Source organism: Rhinolophus sinicus, linkage group LG11 (genome assembly GCF_036562045.2).
Source record: "Rhinolophus sinicus isolate RSC01 linkage group LG11, ASM3656204v1, whole genome shotgun sequence".
In the NCBI taxonomy this organism is placed as follows: Eukaryota; Metazoa; Chordata; class Mammalia; order Chiroptera; family Rhinolophidae; genus Rhinolophus; species Rhinolophus sinicus.
This window is the reverse complement of record NC_133760.1, coordinates 58,143,672-58,163,273: the sequence shown is the minus strand read 5'-3', so window position 1 is coordinate 58,163,273 and position 19,602 is coordinate 58,143,672. Positions and strand designations below refer to the sequence as shown.

Genomic DNA, 19,602 nt, shown 5'->3' with positions numbered 1-19,602 from the left:
CAGAGAACCGTGGTAGTGGGTCACGGCCATTCTCATGCCCTGGGTCATCTCACAACATTTGAACCTAGATCCAGATGTGCAATGACTGAGGAGGCTTCTGCGTCAGCCAGACATCCTCCATGTCTCCTCTGCTCGCTCTGGCCTGTGAGCAGCTCCGCGTCACGTCTTCCTTTGTGTTGCAGTTGGGACTCGCAGCTCCCCGGCTTCACCTTCAACGACACGTTCCTTTCCATTTCTACTCGCCTCCCCTCTCAGAACATCTATGGCTTTGGGGAAACTGAGCACACGACTTTCAAAAGAAACATCAGCTGGAACACGTGGGGAATGTTTGCCCGAGATGAGCCACCAGGGGTAAGCACAGAAGAATGAGGTTTTCCATCCGTTTCTCTTGGGTGAATTTATTGTAACCGATATGCCCATATATGGTACCCTCTTCATCAGCTTTACCTTATACTGATAAATTCTGTTCTCAGATGAAAAGAGGCCATATGTTATGCCCTCTGTCCATAAAAAATATTAGATAGATAGATAGATAGATAGATAGATAGATAGATAGATAGATAGATATCTTTTAGTCTTTTAGAATATATATATTATATATACACACATGCATATATATTCCCTGTGGACTATGAATTTTATTTCATAAACTTTTCATTACTCTGTTAGGCACACATAGAAGAAGACACTCTCTTTGTTCTGGAGAGGCTTATAGGCTAGGAAGAGACATGCAGAAATAATGGCAACAGGGTAACCAGTGCTATAAGAGAATTATGTAACAATCAGCGAGGAAGGCATGCAGGGGGTGGCACTTAGCTTTTTACTTGGGGTGGCAGGGAGGGTCAAGCCAGGCTTTACAAAGGCTGTGACATCGTGCTGAATTTTCAGTGTGGAGGATGAGTTCGCTGTTTGGTTATGAGGGGGAAACAATTTCTTAGATTTTTCTCTTTTTGATTACCTACCTGCTCTCCCCATGACTCTCCCAGTACAAGAAGAATTCCTATGGCGTCCACCCCTACTACATGGCGCTGGAGGAAGATGGCAGCGCCCATGGGGTGCTCCTGCTAAACAGCAATGCCATGGGTAAGACAGGCATCTTTCCCGTGGACCACCGTAAACAGCTGTGACCCCTTTGTTGAGATCTGGAATATCACTCGAAACAGGGAAATTCAAGGTCAAGGGAAACAGGACAAATAAACGGCCCTTTCATTTATTTGTTTATTCAAGATGTATGAGGAACTCTAGGCCGGGTATTAGGAGTAACATTTTCTCTAAACATGGTCCCTACTTTTACATGACATTATTTTACTGTGACCTTTTAACTCTCTTTCACAGAGTGATATAAAATGCTGAGACTGAGGTAATCTTTGGGGTACCCGACAATCCATCTCTGATTCCACTATATGAGAGAAGACTTTTTAGAGGAGGTGGGCACTAAAGAAAGAGTGAAAAGAGCCTATTTTAGGGTAGATTTTTCTATGTGGGTGATACAGTTTCAAGGATGCGCCTCATCTTTTTATTTTCTTTCTTTCTTTTTTCTTTTCTTTTTTTTATTTCACAGATGTGACATTCCAGCCCACACCTGCCCTCACATACCGCACCACAGGAGGGATTTTGGACTTTTATATGGTTTTGGGGCCAACCCCTGAGCTTGTAACTCAGCAATACACCGAGGTTAGAAGTCATTCTATTTGTTGATAAACCATCCAGGGCTTACTGGGTATTACCACACTCTTAGCTCTGAGAAAGGCCAGTTACTTTCTAATGGCCCTTGGGTGTCTCTATTGCATTATCGCTGTCTTTGCTGAAAAAGCCAGGTTTTACTGTTTAGGGCGATAAAGGCAAATCGGTAATCCCATATGTCTCTTAATTATTTGATAAATAGCCTTTTTAAGAATCTCGAGTCAGTAATAACTACTGAGCCCTCAGGTTTCCTAGAGTGGAAGCTCTAGAATATAGGGAGACTATCTGTCATTCTGCATTCCCATGGTGTTTCACGTTTATTTGCCTTTCTTATTTTTCTCTAGTGAGGTCCCTTAGATCAGACAGTACTCAGTATATGTGCTCAAGTTGCTTCAAGCATAAGCCAACTATATTTTCTCCCCTAAGAAATCTACTTGCATCCATTTTTCTTTTTTATTCTAGTTGATTGGTCGGCCAGCAATGATTCCGTACTGGGCCTTGGGATTCCAGCTGAGTCGCTATGGATACCAGAATGATACTGAAATCTCCAATTTGTACGATGACATGATGGCAGCCCAGATTCCCTATGTATGAAACCCTCACTCAGCCTGTGGTTTAATTCGTTATGGGGATGTGTGGCTAATTATAGATTAAAAATATCTTCATAGATATAACTGATGACGACTTCAGCGCAAAGAAAATGCAGCTGTGGAGATAGTCCTGTGTGGAAACAATTGCTTTTTAAATTTATTTTGTGCTGCACTTTTAAATCAAGGGTTCAAAACTGAAGGACATGTACGTTTCAGAAGTTGGCAGAGGGTATTGTTATTCACTGTCTGTTGCCAGGAATATCCTACAGTAGCTATGACTGGACTTAAGCCACGACTTTGGGGATTTCTAAATGAGAATCGTGTCAAGATTATGACAATTTTAGGAGATTATACTGTGAGTGTCCTTGGAGAGGATGGATATAAAGTGACAACATGAAAGAAAGTAGTTAAAACCAAGCCTTCATGTTCTCTGAAACACGAATATGCGTGTATGCAAATCCTACAACAACAATCTAGCCCCTAGTTAAGCCTTTAGAAGTGTAGTCAATTGCTGTCAATAAGCAGAATTCCACAAATAACATGATCTTTCTTCCCTTATAATGACCAAATTCTCATCACTCATTCTCTTTCTATGCTTTTAATTCACCTCCTGAGATTGTGGAGGACAAACCATGTTTGGAAGATGAGAATAAAGTCTTATGATATTCTCATCAAAGGTAAATTGAAACATTCATCAAGGCTTAATTGTTTTTGTCTTCATATACTACTATACTAGATACTTACTGAATGTAAATTAGAAGAGATAGGAAAATTAAAAGATTAAAAAAAAAATCCATAGAGCTACCTCACCAAGTCAATCAACATTAATAATATGTTGGTTCAATCCTTTCCGAGCTTTGACTCATGTACATGTCTCTAGTCCCTCAAACAAGTTTTACCTGGAGTAGGAAGGCAGTACAGGTGATTATTACCTTCAGGCTAAAAAAGAAGCATCTCTTTTTTTAACTGAACAGTAACCATTCAGCCATCATTCAACAATCACTGACTGAGTGCATTTCATGTGCGGATACCTGGGCTGGTAACTGTATAGAGAAAAGGGAAGATAAGGTTCTCATCCCAAGGACCCTCCAGACAAACCGGGATGGGGAAATAGTATATACAGTTTACAATGCTATAAAATAATATCGCTGTAAATGTGAATAAATTCAGTCAGGTTTACTGAAAAAAGAAAAGGAAAACAGATATGCAATCTTTTCTGTTTCTCTGGGGAGTCCTGCTTGCTACCCTTGAATATTTAAGTAACACTGTTTCTTTTTTGATAGTTCATCGAGTTTGAGATTTGTAGAGTGGATAAGATTTGAATTGAGGGGAGGAAAGGGGAGAGAGCTCCAGTTGGGGGAACAAAAGGAGAAGAAATGGGGATAGGTGATCTGTATGCATGAATCAGAAAGCAATTAAAAAAAAATTATGAAGTTTATTGGGGTGACATTGGCTAGTAAAATTATACAGGTTTCAAGTGTTCAATTCTGTAATACATCATCTGTATTGCATTGTGTGCTCACCACCCAGAGTCAGGTCTCCTTCCATCGCCATATATTTGGCCCCCTCTACCCTCTTCTACCACCCACCTGCCCCTTTCCCCTCTGGTAACCACTAAAAAGCCATTTTAATCAGCAGATGGAGAAGCCCACCTAGGGGAGTAATGAGATAAATTTAGAGGGACCTGGGCTGGGCTTATCTGGCTGCAGGACCTGCCTGGCAGAGGAGTGTGGGTGCCCTGAGGGTTACTCTGCAGGATCCCAAACACCCCGCCTCCTTCCTGTAGGATGTGCAGCACGTGGACATCGATTACATGGACCGGAAGCTGGACTTCACCCTCAGCACCCACTTCCAAAACCTCGGTCTCCTGATAGAGCGAATGAAGAAAAATGGCATGAGGTTTATCCTCATTCTGGTAGGTCTTTGGAAAGCTTAGGTCCCATTTTCTGTTTCTATGTTCGTGTTTCAAAAATAGTACCATTGAGGGGAACTAGAAGCGGGGTACACGTGAACTCCCTGCACATTTTTGCAACTTCCTGTGGATCTATATTTTTTTTTTTTAAGTTTTGAAAAGCAAATCAACAAAAGAGGACAGAACAAATGAAAACAAGGGCTTTTAAAAGACGATACTTTGCAATGTTTATTTTTCCTGAGTGTCACTGGGAGGTAATTTATTGCTAGATTACTACATTCTCCTAAAGAATAAGAACTGTGGGCTAAAATACTGAATATGACAGCAAAAAAATATTTTATTGTTTCAGGCGATGCCTCAAAATAGCTGTATCGTAGTCTCATCTTTACCGTAGGGGTTGCAAAAACCTCTGAAATTACGTTATCACCTAGCAGTGGTGAGGCTCAGGGGACGTATTTCTTCTTCATTAAACTCACCAATAACGGAGGGAAGATCCAGAATATCAATTTATTACTTTACATTGGAAGTTGTATCTCGGTTAAACACAGAAGTAGTTACCTGCAAATGATCTTCCCTTCTAGCTTCCCAAAATTAGGGCATTTGCTGACTTTTTGTTGTTGTTAGTGCATTCATTCATTCATTCATGTATTCATTAAGCACCAGGTGGTCTTTGAAAAGCACTATTCTAAAAGATGTATGTGTGCATGTGTGTGTAATCTAAATCAATAAATAAAACAATGTCCTTTTTCTTATAGGGATTATATCCTATTGAAGGTATACAGCCAATAAATGAACATTCAAAATATAATTTTGGATAGTGGTAATTTATATGGCAGTTGTGGAATAGGACACTGTTATAGAGAATAATCAGGGCAGGAAAGGGATGGGGTAGATGGGACGGCCACTTTAAATGGACAGGCTGGGTCACAGAGTAGAAGAAAGAAGTTTCCTAGTCATAAAGAATATTGCTATTACACTGTGGAAACACAATAAATTGGCTTTCTCCAGTTGAGACTCATGTCTTGTCCATCTAGTTTATCTCCAGGAATTGTTTTCAAACATTAGCGTGCTTTTTTCCCCTCAAGAATTTTATAGAGAAATACCAGTATATTCTTTTACTTCTCAGCTACCCAGGAGGCAAATTGTCCATGAGTTGTGTTTTTGTTTGTTTGTTTGTATGGAAGTTCATCATTTCTTTCTGCACGGCGAATGGTTAAAATTTTGGAGGGGCTTTTTCTTGGGCATGTTTTTCTCATGTTTCCTGTTTTAAACCCTCTTATTGCAGGACCCAGCCATTTCTGGCAACGAGACCCAGTACCTCCCTTTCACCAGAGGGCGGGAGAACAATGTGTTCATCACGTGGCCCAACACCGGTGATATTGTCTGGGGAAAGGTAAAGATCGGGAGAAGGTACCTGGAATTAATTAGCACTACAATGCCTTGATTGAAAGAGGCTTTTAATAAATCTTGGCAACATACATTGGGTAATTTATAAATAATGAATGAGTTGAAATCTGTCTGATACTGATTAGCTCAATAAACATTAATAAGACCAAGGTCACAGGTCTAATCCTCTAAAATATCAATGAGCTTTGTTTTATTGTCTGGAAATATTCTTATGTCCCACCCCTTATATATGCCAGCTGGTCGTTTACCACTCATAAATAATCCCTGTAAGAATGGCTCTGAAGTCTGTGTCGAGCAATCATCCACACTCAAAACTTGGACTCATCTTTAGCCTATGATGCTTAATCAGCCTCCATATCGAATAAATCACTAACTCCGATAGATTATCCTCCTTCTCCTGTCCCCTTCAATTCCTTTCGAGGGGTTCAATCCTCATCCTTATTGTTTGATTTAGAGCAGGGGTGTCCAAACTTTTTTCAACGGTTTTCACCAAGGGCCATATGCAGTAAAATACACAAACAGCCGGGCCACTCACTCGAGGTGAAGTACGTATTGCCTGACCTGGTTTATTTAAGTAAACTAAATATATTTTTGGAATTTGCTGCGGGCCAATTAACAATGGATCGTGGGCCGTAGTTGGCCCGCGGGCCGCAGTTTGGACACCCCTGATTTAGAGCAACAGAATTTTAGGTGAACCTCCTGACTCCAGATGAGAGTAGCTCTTAGCCAGGATTTAAATGCTGCTGTGTAATTACTCTACGCAACCTACTCTTGTCTGGGTACGTGCTGTGTTCACTGTGCCTTTGAATGTTACTTTCTCAGGTTACCCACATAATACCTGCACTTCAAGACCAACTCAAACATTCCCTCTTAGGAGCCATTCAATGACGAGTTTAGTTCTCTCTATTCCTCCCTTTTCTATATTGTTGCCCTCAGAGAGTACAACATACAACTTAGCACTCAGGTTCCGTCTTTGAACTCTTAGAAAACAAGGACTGTTTCTTATTTAAATCTCAGTAGACACAGATTATAGAAGACTGCATGACCTATAGTAAGTGCTCAAGCAGTGTTTCCTGAATTAATTCATTAATGTATATAGTTAATGCCCTTCTAATTATAGTTGAAATTGGTTGATACTTTGGATTTTTTAATGCTTTATATACTTGGGGTTCCCAAAAAGTCATGATGCTGCTTAAAAGTATTGAGGCTAAGTTTATGGGTTGTGAATGGAAATCAATCTTATTTCTTTAGAGTCATACTTCTAATTTGTTACCGGTGAAGGGAATTTTGTTGTAGGTCCGTGATAGGCATATCAGAGAGCTGAGTAGTCATTTGAAAGCTGATTGTTCAGAGAATATATTTAAAGTGGTTGATCGCTAAGTTCAAAAATGAAATTTTAATAACTTATGGAATGAATCGAGAGACCCAGCCTATTTTCACCCAACAGAATTTCATATATTTAGACTTTACAATTTATTTCATAGCAGAGATCCTCAAGAATTGTATTGAAGAGGTCTATCATTAGATTCGAGCATGTGAAACATCTCATCGCCTGTATATAATACTTTCAAAAGTTTTATTTTTTTATTTTTCTCTAGGTTTGGCCAGATCTACCCAACGTGGATGTGGATGGATCCCTTGACCATGAAACTCAGGTTAAGGTATTTTTACACAAATTTTTTGTTTCCATTGCCCTAAATATCTGTATACTTGTGAGTTTTATCCTGAAGTTTGGTTGAGTGTGCTTGTCAAATGGTAATTGGGGAAAAAAAAAAAAAAGAGTCTCAAATGCAAAATTCAATAAGCAACTCAACTGGAAGCGTGTAGAAGGAAATCATAAATGAAAAACCTTCACCTGTAGGCCTTTAATGGGTTGTGTTTTGTTGGAATCTAATGTTGCTTGAAAAATATTGAGCCAAAATCTAGAATATTTCACTGGAGACATTCTGAGCAGACTGAGTTTGAATGAATGGTCTTCAAATAAAAGAGAACGTAAGTCAGATAAAAAACAATGTCTGATGTCAGCCCTTGACGCCACATCAGCTTGGGCGTCTGGCTTCCCACCCACTCTGCAGCTCACTTTTTTCTGGATAATTGTGCTCCTTCATTTGGCCAGTGTAGAAAAAGCATTTGTATCTCTACAAGTTTGATAGTTGAGACACCAACGGTGAATTTTCCAATGCATATGTTTAAATGTCCAGTCAGATAATGAATCCCACGTTCAAAAGGGACTTAAGATTATCTAACCTCCTAGGAGAATAAAGATGAAATCAGCCTTTCGTGATCTCTTTGTGTCCACAGTAAGCCCTGTGTAGCAGCAGCAGCAGCAACAGACTTAGGTTAGGTCACACACAGAGAGGGGCTCTACCTTGCACAAGCACCAGCTCATCTTCCCCTTCTGGTCCCCGCCTCCCCCTCCAGGGACAGGCTGAGACTCAGGGTGAGAGTGTGTGTTACTCTTACAGCTCTACAGAGCCCACGTTGCTTTCCCTGACTTCTTGCGTAATAGCACAGCTGCATGGTGGAAGACGGAAATCAAAGAGCTGTACGCAAACCCTCGAGAGCCAGCGAAGAGCTTGAAGTTTGATGGATTATGGATCGTAAGTACATTTCGTAGGGGGGTTTCTTTGGAAATACTAGCCGTCCAAACACAGGGAGGCAATGCAGAGACAAGCAAAGCAGGGAGCTAGGGCTGGAGGAATGAAAGAGAGGGATGCTGCTACAAAATTGAGGTGCTGGGACCTTCAGGAAAAGCAGAGGCAATTGCAGGTCTGCTCAGGGACATGCTGTCAGTGGAAATTGGAAACGATGCAGGAGACATGCCATCACTGGAGGTGAAGCCAGAGAAGGAGTCAGCAAATACCCCGGGTTCTCTTATCTCCCAGCCTCCAATCTCTGGCCAGAGCCTCCCACTGGCCAAACATACCCAGAAGCCGACACTAAGGGAGCCCGCGAGCCCATCTTGTGATACAGAGCAGAACTGGGGGCCGGCAAGGCCTGAATCCGGGAGGAAATCGATATTCACCATGGCGCTGGTGGAGACGCCTCTGCGGGAATGGCTTCGAAGGCCTGGTCAGATACTTGTTACACATGTCAGCTGGGCTGAAGAGCAGGGTTCCTGAGACGTCTTTGGGACATGTGTCCAAAGGCTCTTCTGGTTGTGTTCTTCTAGGGATGGGAAGCAAACCAGTGCCCCAGTTTCCTTCCCCACTGCCCGGTGGCCTGAAATCCTGAGTGTACTGTAGTCTAAGCAGCTCTGAAGAGCTCAGGTCTGGGCCAGGCTGAAAGAAGCCTGCGATTCACCCAGAGACAAGCTTCTAAGCCCCCTGGCAGTGCTGGGTTTTCCCCGGCCTCTGACCTTAGGACACGTAGGCACAGAGCAGACACGTGTAAGAACGCAGATTAGCCGAAACAGGCAAAGCACACAGTGAAGACACGTGGGCAGTTCTGAGGAATACAGATACCGATGGCGTTGGTGGTTTTGTTCCGTGGGATGGAAAGCTGGAGCTGAAGAACTCGAAATAGTCAATAGTTTCCAAATATTCACCTTTGTCTTTTGGTACGTCCTACTTAAGATTGTCCGGTATTCAGAATTTTAACTTTTCCGTTGATAAAGTAGGCAGGGAACATGCACCTCAGGAATCGTTCTTTCTTGCATGTGAGTGACAAACCCCTGCAAAGTCGTGTTGCTTTGCAGCTCGGTGTCTGAGTTACCTGCAGCTTTTCAGGCCTGCAGAAAGGGACACCCTCCCCCTTGTTTTGGGGCTGTGCTGGTGTCTGGGTTAGTCCAAGCTATTGGACTGAGGAGGAGATGAGGAAGATAATAGTAACTACTGGCCACAGATTAAAAGTGAATGAAAAAGTGAGATAAGGCTGGGGGATTTGAATCAAGAGGAGATGTCCTTAGGTCACAGACCTAAGCATAGTCTCAATACTTTTGCCATTCTGAAACAGTCCTCACAAGTTGCACAGTGCCAAGTCAACTACGAGTTTAATACTCTCCTTACAACAACATGAATTCGTGGAGTGCATGTGTGTCGATGCCTGAGGTCAAACAGTCAGTGAAGCCACCAGCTGACATGAGGCTAGAATAAGATGCGTCCGTCTCTATGAGCTCAGTGTTCTCTGCAGCAAAGGCCACGCTGCCTCTGACATCACGGAATCTTTTTTGCTAACTTATTTCAGGATATGAATGAGCCATCAAACTTCGTGGATGGATCTGTCAGGGGCTGCAGTGATGAAACTCTTAATAAGCCACTCTATATGCCATGTATGTAAAATGATTACTTCATCAAATTACTTCCCTGCTCAAAAACCATGAAAGTTTTCCCCTTATCGTTCAAGGTGACGCTTAGTGCGGGAGAGAGAAAGCACTCTTTAGCACGATGTAAAAATCCCAAATGAAATAACCTTAAATCAGTACAAATAAATAAAGAAACCACTAATCAAGCATAGAAGTAAAGACTTGGATGGTACGAAAGAAACCGAATAATGCAGGGTGCCTTCGATTACACTGATGACTATTAGCTGATTGCTAAGACTGTAAATAACCCTCCACCACCACAGACAGCCCCTCCCCCCACACACACACATGCTGTTTAATTAGAGAATGAAAATCTGGTCCCTGCACTCTTTCTGCCACGTTCACAGCTACTCCGTGAAGGACACACCCCGGTTGTCCTGCAGTAAAAACAGAAATAGATACAGGACCTGGGGATCAAAAGGCACCTCAGAAAGTTGAACTCTCACCTTACAGAAACCTAAGGAAGGAAGTGAGTCACCTAAAAGCACTATAGCAGCAATTTGTGGGATGGAATCTGGAACCCAAGTTTCTGATGGCTAGGTCACTGCTGTGCTTCCTGTTGCTCACTAACTTCATTCCTTCCTTTTCTCAGCCTTCCTTCCTCCCCTTTCCTACTTCTCCTCCCTCCCTCCCTCCCTTCTTTTCTTTCTCCCTCCCTCCCTTGCTCCTTCCCTCCCTTCCTTCCCTTCCCTCGCTTTCCTCCCTCTTAACCACCCGCATTCCTTCCTTATTTTTCCTCCTTCCTCCCTTAATATTTGTGTATCAAGCAAGTGCTGACACATCAGAATGATTCAGCAACATTAATAATACACAGTTGATTGAAATAAGATCGATTCCCTTGAGAATATTACCATCTAGTGGAAGACCCGGTCATAACAACAAAGGAGCAAACTAGCTAGGATGGCACTCTCTAAATGTTAGAGTTGGAGCAAAAGAAGGGTGCCTCTACCAGCTCTACACGCTATCCTTACCCTTCGTTAGTTACAAGGTCACAAAACATTGATTCTGTAGACAAAAAATGTTCTTGACATTGGAGCCTTTACTGGTAACAAAGTCGTTGATTGAGATAGAGAAATGCCAAGATGATGGGCATTTCTAGCGAGCGTGCAGATCAGGTTGCTCAGGAAATAATTCAGCATTTCCTTCCAGATTTGGAGTCCAGAGCCAAGGGCCTGAGCAGCAAAACCCTGTGTATGGAGAGTGAGCAGATTCTGCCAGACGGTTCCCGGGTGCGACATTATGACGTCCACAGCCTGTACGGGTGGTCCCAGACCAGACCCACCTACGAGTGAGTATGTTTTTGTCTTTACAGCAAGGATCATTTTCCACATTGTTTCTGCTTGTCTATACATATGTGTATGTGTGTGTGTGTGTGTGTGTATGTGTGTATATATATATATATATATATATATATATATATATATATATATATATATATCTATCTATCTATCTATCTATCTATCTTGTATCTACATGATGCAAGTTAAGTTGACGAATGTCAAAATATCAGGCCTGGTTTCCCAAGCAACCACACCACCTCTGAGTTGTATTAACCAAGTAGGTTGCTACATGCACCTTTTTAAAATAAGCAGCTACTAGTTATGGCTACAATGGCAATCCTACTACAGTACGTAAATGTATCCAATGAACATGCTATACACCTGAAATTTACACAGTGTGTTAAGTCAAATGTACTTCACTAAAAAAAGTAAGGTGAGCGGTGAGGTCGTGTTGAGTATATTCACAGAGTAGTTAGCATACGGCAATAACTACAATTAAGTGTTGGAACAATTTCTTCATCCCAAAAGGAAACCCTGTACCCATTAGCAGTCATTCCTCACCCTGATCCCCACCTCCTGAGCCCCAGCAAACACTGATACTGATGTACTTTCTGTCTATATGGATTACCTAATCTAGACACTTCATGTAAATGGAATAAAAATAATATGTGGCCTTTTGTGTTCTTCTTTTTCAAGATCGTTTTGCCTATTCTGGGTCCCTTGTATTTGATATGAGGTTTAGGATCAGCTTGTCAGTTTCTGCAAAACAGTAACAAGGATTTTAATAGGAATTGCATTGCATCTGTAGAGCAGTTTGGGGAGTATTTCTATCTTGACAATATTAAGTCTTCTGATCCATGAACATGGACTGCCTTTCCATTTCTTTCAATCCCCTTTAATTTCTTTGCAACATTTTATAGTTTTCAATGTATAAGTTTCCGGCCATTATTTTTTCAAATATTTTTCTACCCATTTCTCTTTCTTTTTTCCTTCTAAGATTCCAATTATATGTATGTTGGTACTTTCAATGGTGTCCCACAGGTCTCTGAGGTCTTGTCCACTTTTCTTTTTTCTGCTCTTTAGGCTGGGTCATAGCTATTGACCGATCTTCAAGTTTGCTGATTCTTTTTTCTGTTAGCTCACATCTGTTGAGTTCAGGCCCTCTAGCAAATTTTCAATTTTAGTTATTGTCTTTTTCAACTCCATAATTTCTGTTTGGTTCCTTTTTTAATAAGTTCTGTCTCCTCATTCACAGCCTCTGTTTAGTGAGACATCATTGTCATACTTTCTGTTAATTATTTAGGTATGCTTTCCTTTAGCTCTTTGAGCATATTCGTAATAGCTAACTTAAGGTCTTTGCCTACTAAGCCTCTCAGCAACATTTTCTGTTGGCTGCTTTTTTTCCTGTGTATGCAGCATACTTTTGTGGTTGTTTGCATGACTTAATTTTCTTTTGCTGAAAACTAGACATTTTAGACAATAGATTGAACAGCTGTGGCATCAATCCCCTCCCCCCACACATACATACATACATACATACATACATACATGCAGATTTTGTTGTTGTTGTTTTTGTTGTTTTACTTATTGCTTATTTGTTTAGGAATTTCCCCCATCTAATTCTGTAGCTTCTGTATTCCCCTGTAGTTTGTGGACAGTGAATTTCTGCTACCCCCTTTGTTAAAGTTCTTTTTTTATTTTTTAAGCCTGGCTTCCTTGAATACCCCTGGATCAGTGTAATTTAGTTGTCAGACAATGATCAGTAGGAAGATTTTCTTTGTCAAAGCGAAACTTTCACTGGACAAAGTGAAACAGGCCAGGAAGGCTTTATTCAAGGCTATTGCAATAAGAGAGAGAGACCAGAATTCAGTCTGAGCTCAACTTCATTGAAACAGACATTTTGGGATCTGGAGTGGGGAGTTCTTAGGCCACCTGTGTTTGCTAATTGACCTCACTCAAAGGAAAAGTAAATTTTCTCCTTTCTTCAGGACAAGAGGTTGGAGGGAGGAGACCCTGCTGAAGTTAGGCTCCTGGACTCCTACAGAGACTGGGGATAAGGGCACAGCTTCCTTGCTAATTGCATTTCAAAAGGAGGTCTCCCAAGTCCCTGAGAAAGATGGACTGAGGTTGTAAAACTAGCAAGAGACCTTGAAAAAGATTTATATCTCAAAGGGGCAGAGAAAGAATTCACAACTGACATTTTTCTAAAGTAAATGCTCTGAAAGGGAGGTCAGGCGCCTAGAATCAGGAAGAAGACTGCCTAAAGTTTAGTCAAGCTGAGGGGAACATTAAAGTCATCTGAGTCACTTTAAATGCCTTACCTCTATGTATTTTACCCTTTGCCAAGGGGATAAGTATGAGAAGGCACACTTTCAGACTTCAGACAGTTTGTAAGACAGCCTTACCTTTCACTTCCTGCTCGCTCAGGGCTGCGAACAGCCAGAAGTGAATCATTGGGACCTTTTCCTTTCATGCTTCTTTCTTGGACATACATAAAGCCCGGTGCCTATGCAGTCTTTTAGATCCCCAGGAATATTAGGAACTCTACAAAGTTCTCTATGGCTCCAGTTCTCTAGGATTTACTTTTAAATTCCTAACCTACCTTTGGCTTGCCCCAACTGAAACCACAGCCTGAGCACCTGTGATATTGCCAGAAAATTGTTGTTTTATGAATTCCCTGGGAGTGGGAATTTTTTCTCCCTGCTGAATTGAGCTCTGAGTTAAAAAAAAAATATCATGCTCTGGGAATGGTGCCTTTAAGACTGCTGCTGGCTTTTGGTGCCAAGGAGCTAGGGAAGGGACAGGCTAGAAATTATCCCAAGTTAAAAAAAAAAAAATCTCATGTGACTCACTGTCTTACCAAGATTTAATAGTTTCTCTTGGATAGACGACTTTCATTTCTTCCTGTGGCTGATTAATTTCTAGAGTTCTGAAATGGTCAGTAACAAAGTTCTCTGCGTCGCTCACATCCACCCTTACTGTATATCCTGCCTTATTTCAGGCCTTCGTTATCTCTCACTCAGATGTGCGCGCGTGGGCACATGACCATCCATTTTGGGGTTTATTTTGGTGTGAAATATTGGAAGTGACCTAAATGGGTTAAGTTTCCACTACAGTAGCTAGCTTCCTCTCCTGACATCATTTATTGCATAATTCATCTGTGTCTATTGATTTTGGTGCTTTATTTAGCAAATATTTGAATTGCATTATATACGAGCATCTAGAATAGACTTTCACTTTTGTTCCATTGATTTTTCTCTCACGTGATTGTTTTTGTTTTCTGACTTAGGCGGCAGGCAGCAGATCTACCTTCAGTCAAGAAATACTTAAACATCTTTTATGTATAGTTACCTCAGTGTGCACAGTTTACTCTGGTTTTTGAGAAGTTGTGTAGGAGAGAGAATATGACCAAAAAGGCCGTAGTCATATCTACTTTTATTTGGATCCCAGACCTTCCTCCTCGCTCTTTAAGTGACCTTTGGCAAATTATCTCACTTCTCTGAGCCTCAGTTTCTTAATAGTGAGAAGAGGTGAGGTTGTGAGACAATGCACATGAAAGAGACCAGTATAATACCAGGAATAGAGCAGTCGGTCCATAAATACATCTGTCCTACACCTAATTTCACCCCCTCTTCCTACTCCTATGTAGACAGCCAGTTAATTTAATGTTTTTAAAGGAAAGGAAATCCACATTTTAGGTGATGCCTCATCTCCAGTTGTCCTGCTGTGACGTTCCCTGGGACCCTTAGTGTCACTTTTAAATAGCAGATGCTTTCAGGGAAGAAGCTCTGGCTGAAATGGAGCACTGTACTCTCTGTAATGAAATTCCACGGCTGCCCACCCTCAAGTTCGCCCTCATTTCACCTCCTCGTTCCCCTCCAAACAGAGCTGTGCAGGAGGTGACAGGAAAACGAGGGATCGTCATCACCCGCTCCACGTTCCCCTCTTCCGGCCGCTGGGGAGGCCACTGGCTGGGAGACAACACGGCCGCGTGGGACCAGCTAAAGAAGTCCATCATTGGTGTGTGGGCTCATTCCGGGGCCCTCTGCTGGTGGGGAGGGGCCTGCAGCGTGTGCTCTTCACCTGCAATGATTATGTCTAATCACGGTCCGTGTGGGCAGTGACAGCAACAGAGCTGAGTTCTCTACAGGCGTGACTTTTAATCTAGCCCCATCTTTTGATATTTTCATCGTGCATCGCCCAGGACTTTCAAATGGGGTACAGAAGAGACAGGGCCAAGCTGGCCTCCCAAAGGGCAGCTTCGTCCGACACAGCTGTATCTTCTCGTTGCAGGCATGATGGAGTTCAGTCTCTTTGGAATATCTTATGTAAGTCATACGGGGGCCATTACTGATTACCCAGTCAGGTTTCAGTGTGTCTGCAAGCTGCAATAGTCCCACCTCTTGCTCTGATTTTGCATCTTCTCAGACAGGAGCAGATATTTGTGGGTTCTTTGGAGATGCTGAATATGAGATGTGTCTTCGCTGGATGCAACTGGGGGCCTTTTACCCATTTTCCAGGAACCACAACAGCATCGGGACACGGGTGAGGTGGCAGTTTATACTGCAGCTGTTTTGGGTCCTCAAATCACAGCTCCCTTTTAACCCTCAAAAGTATCGTAATTATTTGTTGAGAAAACTCATAAAAATCACCAGAACCTCCATTTCTTGGATAACTCACAGAGTTTAAAACCTCAGAATTACCAGTGGTTTTCAAGAGTACACTTTTTCTCATCTCTTGGGGGCTTAGTGCCTATGAGGAGAGAAGTGTTGAGGGCTCCCTAGGGGTCTAAAATCAAAGAAGCGTCCTTTGCCTTTAAGGATAGTGAGTCTGGATGTTGCTCGAAGGCATCCAAGATACGTTAGTGTGTCCTAGAGAGCCGTCTCTACACACATGCAGGGCTAAGGCCAAACCTGAGCAGGAGACTTGGGGTCTGTGATAAGGAGGAGGAAGCAAGAATCTCTAGGTTAGTAAGATGGCAGGAGTGGAGGAGAAGGGTAGGCTAGAAATGAAGGGAGAAGTGGTGTGTAGCCTACTATGGGATATGTGCCAGCTGGTCCTTATGGGACACCACTGGGATGGAGTAAATGCTCCTTTATCCCTTTAGAGACAAGACCCTGTTGCCTGGAACTCGACCTTTGAGAAGTACTCGAGAGACGTCTTGCAGATCAGATACACCCTGCTGCCTTACCTCTACACGCTGATGCACAGAGCTCATGCCGAGGGCAGCACTGTCGTCCGACCCCTTTTTCATGAGTGAGTGTCACCTGTGCCCCCAGCAGCAGGTCTGGGCCTGCCTTATGAATAATTCTCTGCAGCAGTCATAACAGTGTCAGTAACATTTTTATACTTATTTTTGAAGGTTTAGCGATGACAAGACCACGTGGGATATAGATAATCAGTTCATGCTGGGCTCTGCCATCTTGATTAGCCCTGTGCTGCAAACGGTGAGTTTCCCATCGCAGCTCTCAAACCCTCCAATCACATAATCTAAAAACAGAAAGGGCATTTGAAAGATCATCTTGTCCGGCTCGCTGGTCTTTGTCTTTTTTTCAAGGTCTCCATTAAGGAAAACTTAACCTCAATTGATTTCTCATTTTAATGTCTTGTCACCGTGCATCCTCATAAAGTGGACCTTTTGAAAAATTTTATTGTTCTGAGTATATGAAGACGTGTCCAGTCTCTTTCTCGATAAAACCTCCAGACTCTTATAATCATGAATAACATTCCCATGTTTACCTTAATTCTACAGAAAGAATTTTAAAAATTAAAGTTCAATGATTGGAATATTCATGACGACATGTGGATTTTGTGTTTCAGAACACTTTCGAGATCCTCGCTTATTTTCCCAGAGCCCATTGGTATGACTATAGCACGGTAAGAACTAGCGTATTTTGTGAAGCATCAAATTGTTCCATACAGGCTGGGGGGGTGGGGGGGGGGCTAGAGTTTTTGTCTGACTTCCAGGCACATATTTTCTAAGGCAATAATTTTCACACTTTCAGCCACACAGGGTCTGTTGAATAAAAGTATCCATAAAAGCATAACGAGGTAAAATCTGACACGCATATACATGGACCCCTCCCCCCGCCCTCACCTTTTCTGGAGCATAAAGAGAAATGCCTAGATTTCCAGTTTTTAGCAAAGCTGCAAATCAGAGATTTTTCTCCTTAGATTGGTAGTGTTGTGCTGACTTTCCAACACACTTCCTTTGCAAGGGAGGACTGGTCATAAAGCATGCGTTCACTTCCTGTGTTTCTCTGTCATCAGCCCTGGTGTGTACCCTCCCTTCCAGGAATTGGGCAATGTGTCGACAGGGGAGTGGAGGCGCCTGGAGGCCCCCCTGGACCGCATCAACCTTCACATCAGAGGAGGCTACATCCTGCCTTGGCAGGAGCCTGCCATGAACACTCAGTCCAGGTGAGGAGGGGAGGTGGTACCCGATGGCCGCACTGGGCCCTAACAAGGCAGCCTCTCAGGAGCTGCCCACGGCAACCCGGCTCTGTGCGTAAATAAACCAAGTCACAGACAGCACCCCTGACGTGCTTCTGGGAGAGCCTCTTGTATGGCACCTGGAGGACGATGAGTCCATGAAGTCGGTCTTGGGGAGATCTTTCATCTGTGCCTTTGTGTCAAAGGTCTGGAGGGCGAGCATGTGCCTCTTTCCACACTAGTCACAAAACTAGGGATCTTAATGAGTTCTTTGATGTGTGATGGCTATCAAGGAATTTTGTGCTCATTCCCAGGTCAACTCTGGTTAACTCAAGGAGAGATTGTATATATGCATGCATGTATGTAATATGTAATATGGATACATACATGCATCCATATTACATTAAGGGGAACCCATTATATCAAGAGAGACACACACAGAAAGACAATAACTCAGAAGCAGAGAAATTAACTTTCAGCCCTGCAGTGTGAAGCATGGTTTCAATATGAAAGAGGGCTTTGCGATGAGTCTTGAATAATAAACAGGGTTTAGATGTTTGAAAACAAGGGAAAGAGATATTCTGGGAGGATTGAAGAACCTCATAGACTGTGTAGATGCCTGACCACTGCGCTATACATCTGAAGCTGAAGTAGAATAATATTGAACATCAACTGTAATTTCATATATATATATATATATATGGTCACAGGATGTAAAGTACAGCATAGGGAATGTAGTCAGTGGAATTTTAACAGCTATATACGATGTCAGACAAGTAGTAGATTGGGGGAAGGTTATCACTTTGTGAGGGGTGTAATGGCTATTACATTGCTTTGTACACCTCAAACTAATAAAAAAATAAAAAATAAGTATAGCATTTTACTTGAAAAAAAACTAAAGATATAAAGTGAGTTGGATTTAGGGAATAGTAAACCATTGAGTATAACTGGAATGTAGATACGTGAGACAGAGAAAATAAATAAAATCCAAGCAGGCTAGGATCAGGTCACGGCGAGTTATGAATGCCAGGATAAGTATGTTACATTTTGTTCTGTAGCAATCTGAAAGCTACTGAAGGGTGGTGTTTTTTTTTGTTTGTTTTGTTTTTTTTGGTGGTGTGTATTCTTCTTCGAGAAGAACTCGTTTCTTATCATATTACTTAGAATATGTATATAAGTAAAGAATGTGTATTTGATTTTTGAAAGTTGAACTTTTACCAAATGTTCCATTAAATTTTAAATGTTTTTATCGATTAGCATTTAAGTGTCTTGTATTTTGTCTCATTTTACCTATGTTTGGAATTTTATGTGCATTTTTAATCCATTACCTTTCCTTGTTCTGGATGAATAATATTTTCAACAGAAGCTATCCTTCATTCTTATAACCTATAATCTAGAGAGAAATAACTCTTTTTTTCATAGTCGACAAAAATTTATGGGATTAATTGTTGCTTTGGATGACAATGAAACAGCTGAAGGCCAGATGTTCTGGGATGATGGAGAAAGCATCGGTGAGTATGAGCTTTCCAGGGTCCTCCAAACAGCACTCAGAAAAAACCACACCCTAGAGGCTCAGGATATGATTGGCACAAGCTGAAAACCTCTCATTTCTGCTACTGTTAACAAAGTAATGGTGGTGGGAGCATTCTTGCAACTTTGGGCTGCTCAACATTATAGAAGAGCATGTGGTACCCAGCTTTGTAGGTCCAGCAACTGGTGTTATGGATTCAGCGAGGGAAAAACAAGCTCTGTGTAACTGTCTCACTCTGATCAAAGAGTGTAGATGCCAACATCAGGCTGACAGCTCATTCTCAGTGGTTCCCAACCCTGGCTGTATTATTTGGGCCAGCCATCTATTACCAGGCACCCTTTTCCTCCAAAGTAGGCCCACTTGAGAGACAAATTAGAGCTTCAGCAATTCCTTAGTGTCTCAGACACAGGGCATTAAGGATTGTGAAAAGGATATTTCTATCAACGAAATATTACTATGTACGT

General features: G+C 42.0%; 1 protein-coding gene across 1 annotated transcript in view; it reads left to right on the top strand.

Moving 5' to 3' along the window:
• The window catches only part of MGAM2 (maltase-glucoamylase 2 (putative)), a 69,636-nt gene that overhangs the window by 40,175 nt on the left and 9,859 nt on the right, over positions 1 to 19,602 (top strand). Inside the window, exons 28-45 of the mRNA XM_074315261.1 lie at positions 183 to 351; positions 987 to 1,083; positions 1,562 to 1,674; positions 2,146 to 2,271; positions 4,060 to 4,188; positions 5,471 to 5,578; positions 7,191 to 7,253; positions 8,058 to 8,192; positions 9,778 to 9,862; positions 11,045 to 11,183; positions 15,062 to 15,195; positions 15,469 to 15,503; positions 15,604 to 15,720; positions 16,283 to 16,431; positions 16,538 to 16,622; positions 16,996 to 17,052; positions 17,471 to 17,595; positions 19,030 to 19,118. Of these exons, the coding sequence (XP_074171362.1) occupies positions 183 to 351; positions 987 to 1,083; positions 1,562 to 1,674; positions 2,146 to 2,271; positions 4,060 to 4,188; positions 5,471 to 5,578; positions 7,191 to 7,253; positions 8,058 to 8,192; positions 9,778 to 9,862; positions 11,045 to 11,183; positions 15,062 to 15,195; positions 15,469 to 15,503; positions 15,604 to 15,720; positions 16,283 to 16,431; positions 16,538 to 16,622; positions 16,996 to 17,052; positions 17,471 to 17,595; positions 19,030 to 19,118 (1,955 nt within the window). The remainder of the gene's footprint in view (positions 1 to 182; positions 352 to 986; positions 1,084 to 1,561; positions 1,675 to 2,145; positions 2,272 to 4,059; positions 4,189 to 5,470; positions 5,579 to 7,190; positions 7,254 to 8,057; positions 8,193 to 9,777; positions 9,863 to 11,044; positions 11,184 to 15,061; positions 15,196 to 15,468; positions 15,504 to 15,603; positions 15,721 to 16,282; positions 16,432 to 16,537; positions 16,623 to 16,995; positions 17,053 to 17,470; positions 17,596 to 19,029; positions 19,119 to 19,602) is intronic.